Source organism: Pyrus communis, chromosome 5, assembly GCF_963583255.1.
Source record: "Pyrus communis chromosome 5, drPyrComm1.1, whole genome shotgun sequence".
Taxonomy (NCBI): Eukaryota; Viridiplantae; Streptophyta; class Magnoliopsida; order Rosales; family Rosaceae; genus Pyrus; species Pyrus communis.
Window position 1 is genome coordinate 2,776,344 of NC_084807.1, and position 12,248 is coordinate 2,788,591.

General features: G+C 38.1%; 2 protein-coding genes across 2 annotated transcripts; both read left to right on the forward strand.

The window, feature by feature from the left end:
* Positions 1-386: 386 nt before the first annotated feature.
* Positions 387-2,499, forward strand: LOC137733774 (transcription termination factor MTERF6, chloroplastic/mitochondrial-like). The gene is made up of 2 exons (XM_068472959.1): positions 387-2,321; positions 2,435-2,499. Exon 1 carries the CDS (start codon positions 480-482, stop codon positions 1,653-1,655), a length of 1,176 nt encoding a protein of 391 aa, XP_068329060.1. The 5' UTR covers positions 387-479; the 3' UTR covers positions 1,656-2,321; positions 2,435-2,499.
* Positions 2,500-8,157: 5,658 nt separating this feature from the next.
* On the forward strand, positions 8,158-9,751 carry LOC137733773 (low affinity inorganic phosphate transporter 1-like). Its single transcript, XM_068472958.1, has one exon. The coding sequence runs from the start codon at positions 8,192-8,194 to the stop codon at positions 9,749-9,751; it is 1,560 nt and encodes a 519-aa protein (XP_068329059.1). The 5' UTR covers positions 8,158-8,191.
* The last annotated feature ends 2,497 nt before the right edge of the window (positions 9,752-12,248 follow it).

A 12,248-nucleotide genomic window follows, 5' to 3' on the forward strand; every position in this document is an offset into this window, starting at 1 on the left:
ATTATTGTTGTTGAAATTGATCAGCTAAATTTTTTTGATAATTAACTCTTCGAACTGTTTGAAACTACCAATTTACCCCTCATCCTCAGAATTAATAAAATTTCACCTATTTTTCCATCATGAGATTCTCTTGAGGTTAAAATTGTCTAATATTTAATAGAAAAATGAATAAAAATTCATTAAACCTAACGATAATGGATAATTATTTAATATAATTATAAATCTTCCAAAATCATACAAAATTATAATCTTCGTTAAAATTCTTTAAAATTTGTCGCTTAAAACAACTCATTAAAACCCTATTAAATCCAAATTTACGGCGCCCTTAAATTTGAGTGAGCAATCGATTCATATTTCATTTTGGATTGCAAAATTGAGGTGGCAAAGCCGGCAAAGGCGGCAAGTTCAGTTCAAAAAGAAAAAGACCCGCTAGGGTTTTGAATTCCACCACAGAAGCTATTCACCATCGACATCGTAGCATGATTTCGCTCTGCAATTTGAAGAGCCTTCGATTGGGGTTTTCAATATTTTCTTCTACATTTGCCTCCAAAGATTTAAAAGCCTCACATTTCCCTCTTCAAATTCAGCTACTTTGCAGGCAATTCAGCTCAGAAATCTCTGAAAACCACCATGATTTCACAGTCAATTACCTCATAAACTCATGTGGGTTGGCCCCGGAAAATGCAATTTCCGCCTCCAAGACGATCAAGTTGCAGTCCCCAGAAAGAGCGGACTCCGTATTGGCCCTTCTGGGAAGCCATGGATTCTCCCAAACCCAGATCTCGAAGCTCGTCAGGTCACGCCCTCAGTTCCTTTTAGCCGATCCTGATCAAACCCTTTTGCCAAAGCTCGAGTTTTTCAGCTCCATTGGAGTTTCGAGGGAGGACGTTGCCAGAATTGTGGCTTATAGCCCAAATCTTTTGGTGTTGAGCTTGCGGAAACGGATTGTACCGACTTATGAGTTTCTGAGGAGTATGCTTTCGGAGAAAAATGCGGCTTCTGTTGTCAAGCGTGGTACCTGGATTTTCTTGGAAGGACACTCGAAGAATGTGGAGCCGAACATTGGGATTTTGAGAGAATCAGGTATGCCCCAGTCATGCATTTCTCTGTTGCTTGCTAGATTTCCCCGTGAATTGATGTGGAAGACTGAAAAGTTTGGAGAAGTAGTGGATGTGGTTAAGCAAATGGGTTTTAATCTCGAAAAATCTACTTCAGCTGTTGCAATAAGCACATTGTGCGGGCACAATGGTAAGTCGAGATGGGATCAAAACCTTGAAGTTTATAAGAGGTGGGGTTGGTCTGAGGATGATGTTCTCTCTGCTTTCAGGCGGTTCCCGCAGTGTATGACTAAGTCGGAGAAGAAAATAGCGCAAGTAATGGAATTGTTAGTGAACAAGATGGGATGGCCGTCAAGAATGGTTGCCAAGTACCCGGTGGTCATGGGTTTGAGTTTGGAGAAGAGAATTATCCCGAGGTGTAAGGTTGTAAAAGTTTTGCTGTTGAAGGGATTGGTAAATATTGAAAACTTGAGTCTGAATGTCGTGTTAAAATCTGTGGAAAAGAAGTTCTTGGAGAGTTTTGTGGCCAGATATCTCCACCAAGTACCTCAAATTGTGAGTGTGTATCATGGAAATGTTGATATCCAGGATGTGTAATCTCCCTTCATATTTTGCTGCAGCAAATTCACTTGGTTGCCAGTGGCTGAAAATATAAATTCGTTGGTTTATCTTCTGCTTCTCCAATGCCTAGCAGTAGCTGCTTTAATTGTACATATATTAGAACGCTGAACACCAACTTGATATTGGCCTGATCTCCCTGATGCCACCAATTTACAGTTAATGGTGCTGCATGGTTTTTGACAGGATGCACAAAGTCTTGCTTCTAATATATTCAACAGACGAGTGAAGGGGACCTTTTCTTTTTTGGGTCTATTGTTCAAATCAAAAGAAACAAAAATGCGAGCATGCGCGCATACATATCAGTTCTCATGGCAGTTGATGGGGTATGTAATGAAGAGACATTTCTTCTATCTTTTATATCCGTGGATGAATGAATCTATTAGAAAACATTTGAAGACTTTCTGATCAAAAGAGAGAAGTTTGCCTTTACAATGGTACTTGTTTACTGTTTCAACTCTCTAATTAATTCCTGTTCAATAAACAAAAGGGTAATATTTATTTTTCCATAAATATGAAGAGAGCTACAGGTCATGAGAAATAAGTGCTTATGTGATATTCCTGCTGTTATTAGTTAGTGCAAGCTTGTGAAAGGAAGTCCAAACTGAACCGCCAAGAAGAAAAATGGAGCACTTCATAAGAAAAGTTAGTTTATACAACATTAATTACACTTGCAGGGTTTAATGTAAACCCTTAGAGTACGCTGTACTTACAATATGAGAAGATTAACACTTAGTAAGCTCCTTGTTTTTGTTAAGGAGCACATGATGCTGGATTTGTAGGAATTGAAGGTTTTCTTCATGTCTCTGCTGCGAGTAACAACTTTGGTGTTTGGTTTCTGAAGTGGATGGGGTGGAATAAAGTTTGTATTCATTTTGCATTGCAAAGATCTCTTTGCCTTTTCTCCTTGCATGACCACATTGTCATTTCTTTTGCTTTCCTCGTACAATTGTGTCTACTCTTTACTTAGCAGATTCTCATATATGTTAAGTATTGTATTCATACGTTTGTATAGCACATCCAAGCTCGTCATAAATTACACACCAATTACTCTGTGATTCAGATGTGGATTTTCTGCAGCTCTTTTTTGATTTATTGCATTAGTGTGAATCTGTGACGATGGATTAGTGGGTTCTGTCTAACTGACATGTGATATTGCATATCAGTACTTTGCCCTTCAGTTTGACGGACAGAATTTTTCGCCTTGAATTTCAACTGGATGTCCATCTATTCTTATGTACATCTAACTTTGTCACATATCACATTGTGTGGTACGAGTACCAGTAGCTTCTACATTTGACTTGTGGTACTTGCTGTATTAAATTCATCATGACTGCATTTGAAGAATTCTACATAAGGGTGAGTTTCCTTCCCAAATCTGGAAAGTGCCAATAATTTGAGTGTCTTTTGGGCCACAACTTAAAGGTTGTGTTACGTGAGGGATTTGCAAGTACCTAAAGATATAGGCTAAATATAGTTAGAAATGGACAATAAAATATTAGATGGAGGACTATGAAATGTGCTACATGATCATTGCAAAGACATTTGTAAAACCCTCTCAAGTAGTCATTTGCATCTTAATGCATTGTATCTACTCATTTCAAATCCCTCCATATAATCTTTTGCAGTCCATTTCTAGTTATATTTAGCTCAAATCCCTTATCCAAACATAGCCAAAAGGTCATGAAGATGGAGCAGAAATAAAGGTGAACATCATTTGCTTGATACATTATGTCACATCCCGGCCCAGGCGGGACTATTTTCCAGGCCCGCTCCATCACCGTAGCACGATATTGTTCGCTTTGGGCCGCGACCACGTCCTCACGGTTTTGTTTCTGGGAACTCACACGAGAACTTCTCGATGGGTCACCCATCCTGGGAGTGCTCTCGCGCGCTACTTGCTTAACTTCAGAGTTCCATGGAACCCAAAACTAGTGAGCTCCCAAAAGGCCTCATACTAGGTAGAGATGGGAATATACATATATGGATCACTCCCCTGGGCGATGTGGGATGTCACAATCCACCCCCCTTGGGGGCTCGACGTTCTCGTCGGCACATCACGGCCAGGGTTAGGCTCTGATACCAAATTGTCACATCCCGGCCCAGGCGGGATCACTTCCCGGGCCCGCTCCACCACCGTAGCACGATATTATCCGCTTTGGGCCTCGACCACGCCCTCACGGTTTTGTTTCTAAGAACTCACACGAGAACTTCCTGATGGGTCACCCATCCTGGGAGTGCTCTCGCACGCTACTTGCTTAACTTCGGAGTTCCCATGGAACCCAAAGCCAGTGAGCTTCCAAAAGGCCTCATGCTAGGTAAATATGGGAATATACGTATAAGGATCGCTCCCCTGGACGATGTGGGATGCCACACATTATTTTATAATACGTATTAGTTTGCTTTTGTATGGTGCTCTGAGCCTGTATTGACAAGGCTATCTACTTGCAGGTGAGGGTAGCATGCGCGTAACTAGGCCACAGAATACGAAAGAATCCTTGTCTATTGGTAACTGGTATGCCGTTGTTATACTTGTAAACATAGACATGGATTCAAGTCTTAAATAATTATCTTCATGATAGAGGGATGCCAAAGGGGATTAGGGTAACATACGTCTCAGGTGTAGCTTTTGATAGGGTGGCTGGCATTCCTAGAGTCCTAGTTCCGACAACTTAATTCAGCGTTCTAGAACTGCATTCCGGTGACCAAAATTCGTTTTCATCCCTTTGAAAATAGTACGTTTAGCAAATAGTTCCCAGATCTTCAGTGTCAACAAAAAAGCAAAAGAAAGAACGCGTGATTAAAACGCTTATATATATAGGTGTAGATATATAGCTGTGTGCCTGTGTATAGCACATTGAATGAGATCTTTATTTAGAATTGTGGGAGTAGGGAAAGATGATCCGTATGTCCAAGCTTTCAAAAAACCAGTTTAATATTACAAATTAGATGATTAAGGAAGCAGAAGAGTTATATTTAATTTAAGCATTGAAAGTCTTCACTACTTAACAACTACAGAACGTTAAAACTTCAGAAAAATGGAATCTGAAAGCAACAAGCGAAAGCCACAGCTGAACATGTGTCTAGTTATTTAATATTATACCACATCCTGCCTGGACGGTTCTCACCCAAACGGAAACCACTCAGAAGATGTTCCTTTTGACTACACCATGGAGTTGGATGTTTTCTTGTTTTATGTGAGTAAAAATAAAATTTAAAGGGGAGGAGGTGTTCAAGTTAGACAAGTTTGAAGGTTATATATTTAGTTGATTTCAGTTCTCTACGTTAACACCTTAACTGTAAGTTCTCAAATATGTCGTTATAAATTTCATTAAAGAATTAGTTAGAGTCATCTCATTCAGTCACGCCTTTAACAGTATATTTAATGCATGCAAATTAGCCTACGAAAAGTGTTATTAAGCCTTAAATGACAAAATTCAATTTCTAACGCAACGTATTAAGCCCAGGCTAAACTTGTCCAGGGCTCTTTGAGGGGCCAGTTTAGCCTCGGCTCTTGCCCAAGGCTCTTGAAAAGCCAACTTAGGAAGAAACCTAGAGCCAATGAAAACTAGCCACCTAAGCCAACTTAGGAAGAAACCTGTAGCCAATGAAAACTAGCCACCTAACACATTTTAGCCCCTAGCCCCTAATACGATTAGAACAACAAAGTTTTGAGAGGGCTGAATTTCAAGAATAATGACATTTTGAGAGGCCAAATAAAGCCTCTTGCCCCTAGCCCTTGCCTTTGCCAGTAGACTTGCTCTAAATCTTGGATTGATATCGTCAATTGTTTTTTTACATGGGAAGTGTTATTGACACTCTAAAAATCTCATTCTACACTCCTCACAAGTGTAAATAAAGCCTCTTGCCCCTAGCCCTTGCCTTTGCCAGTAGACTTGCTCTAAATCTTGGATTGATATCGTCAATTGTTTTTTTACATGGGAAGTGTTATTGACACTCTAAAAATCTCATTCTACACTCCTCAAAAGTGTATTTTTCTTTCCAAATATAGAAAGTTAGGAGTGTAGAATGAGAATTTTGGATGCTAATAACAATTCCCTTTTACATATTCAAACTCTTGCTTTCCAGGAATCCGAATGAGTGGGAATGAAATGATGAGAAATTGACATTTATGGCATATTTGTAAGTTTATACCTTATGCACTGGTGAATTGTTTATATTTTTTTGGGGTATTTCTTTAGTCTGTCTGTGACCCTCTGTTGCTTGAACGTTTGAAACTATATATCCAAAGAAATGATGATGTTGCATGCTTACACCTGTAATCTCACAAGGGTATATCCCCGGTATATTATTATCCTTCAATTATGCATATGATTATTCATTTTATATCTAATTGTTAGGCTGTATGATTTTGTTTATTACTGGTTTGGAATGTAGGTTTTAGTTAACGCCTTTGGCAGCTTAAGCTTTTGGATTAGTGGTAATCAGCTGACAAAATCTATCACGATATACTCTACGATAATCTTCAATATTATATTTTTAAAGCAACATAAAATGGTTATATTATCATGCAAATTGACAGTCTGACAACATAAAGATGTGTATGGATAGACAAGTCTGACGAAGTGAGATACACACCTGGCATCTTGCGTTTGGTTCTATCGTCTAAGGGAAATCGTCCCAATGTTTAGAGAATATATACTTTGATACCATACGCGAAGTATTTCTAATTGATCGTGATAGTATTGTTTACGTTATATCTTGATGAAATAAGAATGAGAATATATATTTTGATACTATCTGTGAAGCATTTCTGTGAAATTGCTCAATCCTGTCTTTCCTTGAAGTAAGTCCGGAGGGAGCAACTTCTACCGCTAATTCAGGCTAAACTCGATCACTAGACAAGCCGCAAATTTTCTTGTGAGAATCAAATCAACCAAATCTAGTTGGTTTCATGCTTTTAATCCTCATTTGTGCATTTGAATTTGAATAAATTGCGATTGATTGTGTCTTTATCTCTTCGCTTTGTACCTTATTCTAGTAATGATGGACTTTCTTGCGTTACAAGTAATACCAAACCTATGAGAATTTGGCTTCCAATTGCGATTCTACTTTTAAGTTCGAACAATCATATTCCTAATTTAAAAAATGAAAAAATCTACATTTGATTGTATGTGGATTGACTAAATTTTATTGGCTTCGAACCACCTACTAGTGTTCGTTTTTTGCACGACAAAATTACACCTGCGAGAATTTTGAGTGATTATTTCATTTTTCTATTCTAATACATATGATGTTGAGGGGAGGCGTATTCACACATAGAACCTCAAGTGCACATATACATGCTCAAAACTGCTTGAGTGCTGAGCTCCCTTACAAGTAGTGTTTATTTTATTTTAGTTTTTGAACGAACGATATTATTTATATTAAAGAAAATAGAGTATATTTAATCTAATAATGGGCTAGCAATAATGTGGTTCAAATTCACTTTTGATGAAAATCGAACCTAAATCTTTTCACTTACAAATGAAAAGGAATGCCATTAGATCGTAGTACTAAGTGACAAATATTTATTTTATTAGTAATTAGTTGATAAGCAATTCAAGATCACTGGTCAAACATACACAAATTCAACCCATCAATATTTTATAATTGCACGTCATTAGATGAAATAAAATTATGCTGATTTGGTGGACCATAGTGTGGCTTGGATCACATGAAAGTCAAAGTCAATTTATTTTTTATTCAAAAAATTGGTAGAGTGCTTATTGTCGTACCCCAAAAAAAAGGAGAGAAATTATTTCAACTGACCACACAGCAAACAGAGGATTATTTAAGGCTTTTTAGTCAAAAATGGTTTCTGAAATTGATATAACTTTTCATTTTAGTTTATGATAATGAAAATGGATAGAAGTGATCCTAAGTTTGTCCGCCGTAAATCATTTTGATTATTTTGTGAAAAATCTGTCAATGTACTTGTTAAGTGAAGAGGTTGGTTTGACAATTTTATCCTTAAAAAAGTGATCACGTAGTCATTCACGTAATAATTTAACAAGGATATTGACAAATTTTTCATGGATGACCAAAATGGTTTACGGTGGACAAACTCAGAGCCCGCTTCTTTTCATTTTCAAGAACCAAAGTGGAGAGATGCCAATCTCAAAGATAATTTTGACTAAAAAACCGGTTTTTATTTATTTATGATAGTGATGGAAATGAAAGTTTTGATTCACGATCGAGTATGCACTTATTAATTATTATATAAATGGCCATTGTTCTTGATCATCCATGTTCATGAGAGCCTCTACATCCCACTCTCCACTGCAAATTCACAAAGGTTCAAATCTCTCTTTGATCAGTAGTTTGTTGATACTTGATACTTTGTCGAGTTTTTACTTTTTGAGATATTTGATCGATATTTTGTTGATATTTTTTTCGCTTTTTGGTGCATGACATCAGTTTATGATTGAAGAAATGATTTGCCAACCATTTTCCTTTTTTTTTGGCAGTGGACATTTTCTGTAATTAATTAGCAACAGTTAGAAGATTTATCCATGGCTAGGAATCAACAAGCTGCAGTGCTTAATGCACTTGATGTTGCCAAGACGCAGTGGTACCATTTCACAGCAATCATCATAGCCGGAATGGGATTTTTCACAGATGCCTATGATCTCTTCTCCATCTCCTACGTCACCAAACTCCTCGGTCGTATCTACTACACCAAACAAGGCGCAGAGAAGCCCGGCACGCTGCCTCCCAACGTGTCCGCAGCTGTTAACGGTGTCGCCCTATGCGGCACTTTAGTCGGACAACTCTGCTTCGGCTGGCTTGGTGACAAGTTAGGCAGAAAAAGAGTTTATGGTATAACACTCATGCTGATGGTGTTGAGCTGTATTGCATCGGGGCTCTCTTTTGGGTCTAAGCCGGAAGGTGTCATGGCAACGCTTTGTTTCTTTAGATTCTGGCTTGGTTTCGGCATTGGTGGCGACTATCCCCTTTCAGCTACGATCATGTCCGAATATGCTAACAAAAAGACTCGCGGGGCTTTCATAGCTGCTGTGTTTGCCATGCAGGGATTTGGGATTCTGACAGCTGGGATTGTCTCTATAATTGTTTCGAGCGCGTTTGATCACGCATACAAGGCACCCCCTTACTCAGTCGATCCAAATGCTTCTCTTGTTCCTCAAGCAGATTATGTTTGGCGTATCGTTTTGATGTTTGGAGCTGTCCCTGCTGTTCTTACTTATTTCTGGCGAATGAAAATGCCTGAGACAGCTCGGTACACTGCCCTTGTTGCCAATAACGCAAAACAAGCCGCATCGGATATGTCCAAGGTTCTACAAGTTAATCTCGAATCAGAAGACGTTCAAATCATGGAAGATCCAGATAGTAAAGCATTTGGCTTGTTCACGAAGGAGTTTGCTCGCCGACACGGGCTTCACCTCCTTGGTACCACCACTACTTGGTTCTTATTTGACATTGCGTACTACAGCCAAAACCTTTTCCAAAAGGACATATTCAGCACAATCGGGTGGCTTCCAGCAGCAGAAACCATGAACGCCATTGAAGAGCTCTATAAAATTGCAAGGGCACAAACACTAATAGCATTGTGCAGTCTTGTTCCAGGGTACTGGTTTACGGTGGCCTTCATCGATCGTATTGGAAGGTTTCCGATCCAACTAATGGGTTTCTTTTTCATGACAGTGTTCATGTTTGCCCTTGCAATTCCTTACCATCACTGGACTTTGAAACCGAACAGAATAGGGTTCGTGGTATTGTACTCCCTTACGTTTTTCTTCTCCAATTTCGGACCCAATGCCACTACCTTCGTTGTGCCAGCAGAAATCTTCCCAGCAAGGTTGAGGTCTACTTGTCATGGAATATCAGCTGCAGCAGGAAAGGCCGGAGCCATAGTAGGCGCCTTCGGGTTCTTATACGCTGCACAAAGCACGAACCCGGCCGAGACAGACGCAGGGTACCCCCCTGGTATTGGTATGAAGAATTCTCTTATTATGCTTGGCGTCATCAACTTCTTTGGCATGCTGTTTACACTGTTAGTGCCTGAACCAAATGGAAAATCACTCGAGGAGATGAGTGGTGAGACTGAGGAGTAAGGGCTCGTTTGGTATTGTAGTGCTTTTAAAGAAAAATTGTTTTTATATTGTGAGAATAAACAACTATGAAATAAAGCAATTGAGTGGTAAAGTCTAGTTATAAAAGTTCTTTCAGCAAAAACCACAGCGTCCGAGAATTTGGTAAACTTTTATATAAAATTGTTGTGAATTCAATAACTAAAAAGTCTTCATATCTCTGTGTTCCTATGTAGTGAATGACGCACAGTTCAGCCCCTGAAGTTTTGAGTAATATCATTCATATGCGCAACCTTAACTCACTAATAAAATTATTTGTACTACATTTATTGAATACATCTATAAGGGCGTGTCACTCAGGTGGAAGGCGGCGGCCCGTCAAGCTGTGCTGGCCGTGGCGCCTCGGAATACAAGGGAGGATTTGTAGTTGGGCGTCAAGGATAGCGGCTATGGTTGCTACCACCTTAGTAGATTTCTTTTGAAAAAACAAAAAATGAATTAAAGATTTAAAAAAAAAATTGAAGACTATTTCGAATTCCTAAGAAATAACGCAGAGGTTTTCAGCAAATTAAAGAAATCTAAACAAGTTTTAACCAAAAAAAAAAATCTAAACAGATGGTTTATATTTGGTTCTAAAACAGGCCATTTATTCATAAACATATATCTTCTCGAAATTTTAGTCGTTATATTTGTATTTTGAGATGTTGATTTCCGTAACAACTGATAATTTAAACCTTGCATGCAACTCACTTGCAACTCCAGAAAATTTGGAGGAAAAAAGGATTTGACACTTTCTTTAAAATCCAAGTTCAAAGGTAGAGTTTGGTTTAAAAAAAAAAAAATAGTGTGGTCATCCTAAATCAAATTAAGAAAGAAATCAAAGGGAGTTTTTAAAATATGATGCTTAGTTCAACTCCAGAATATTTAGTTTGGGCTGGTATTTTCAATGGAATTTAGCCCAAAACAAGTTTTAACTCAAAATCTCTTTTTTAACCTAATGATGGGAGAAATTTTGAAGGAGTGACTCAAGTACTGGAATTGGTCTTAGTTCCGTATATAAATAATGTAAAAGCAAAGAAATTGTTTGCAGCCTAACTGCTACACCGAAGTTATCAGTGTTGACGGTCACAAACGTATTTTCATTTACGCAAAACGGCATATAGCTGTTGGTGAAGAAATTACTTACAATTATAAGTTTCCTCTGGAGGAGAAGAAGATTCCTTGCAACTGTGGTTCGAAAAAGTAAGATCTGTCTTTACAGGAATGCATGTTCTTAATTTTGTGGTCTTTTTGATCTTCTTTGTGTTTCCACAAGAAAAATATTATTATTTCATTTTATCTTCATAAAATTTGTTTCAAAACGCCCTGGAGAACGACCTGTGGTTATGTATACTACTAAGAATCATCTTTTATTCAGGTGTCGTGGATCATTGAATTAGGAAGGCGTTTGAGTTCGCTGGTAAATAATGTACACAATTCTTCCTTCAATGAAGTTTTGTAATTGGATTCTGTTCATGCTAATTATCATTCAATGTTTTGCAGGCTATGCATTGAGTTATGTCTTGCATGTTGTTGGCGTTGCAGTATACTTTCTCAGAGGTATGTTTTGCCTTTTTTTTTTTTTTTTTTTTTTTTTTTTTGGTAAAATTGGGGGTCAAAAGACCCAAGAAAAACAACTAACTATTAACAAAACGGGTATGAGTAATTGCCTATTGTGTGGCTTAGCCGAACTTCCTCCCTCTCTTTAGTGTAAAGATATCGATGTACTAAAAAAAAAAAAAACACTTTGGAGTATGTGGTATACAAGAACAATAAAGAAATGGTAGGATTTTCTGAAATCAAACTTGTAATTTCTCTAGGGCTTTTGCTGAAAACAAACTTCAAAAAATAAAACTTTTTTTTTTTTTTTTTTTTTTGTTGAGCCGAGGTTAGCAAGGAACATGATCGCGAAGGATACATTGTGAATTTTTAGCCGCCGGTTGAATGGCATTGGCCAAAAAGCAAGATTGGGGAAATGATAAGGCCGAAGAAGCATTGAGAACAATGTCATTACGTCCTTGGATTTTATGCATACATGTACAGAATCTGCCTCGACACATAGCAATTCCGCCTGTGTCTTAATGTTTATTAGGCACTGCCGGTCCCAAGCCCGGATAAAGGAGGAGGGTTGTCAAAATCTTTGGTATGTACAATGCTGCGGGATATTGAAATGTTTCTTTCCATTGATGTATGTGAGTTTCATATGCATTATTTAGTCAAGATTCAGAGTGCCCACCAATCCTAGTGGTGCTCTCTAAGTTAACATGTGGTGCTTAAAACTGGATTGAATTGGACTAGATAATTCACTAGGATTGTAGTATTTTTTTATGTAAGAAACGATTCCTCCTTATTCTACAAGTCGAATTTAGGTCTCTTATTTGCGAGAGGAGAAGAATATGCTTGAGACAATGGGTTGGCTTTTTTTTTTGGTACATCGATATTTTTACACTAAGGAGAAGGGGAGTTCGGCAAAGACACACAA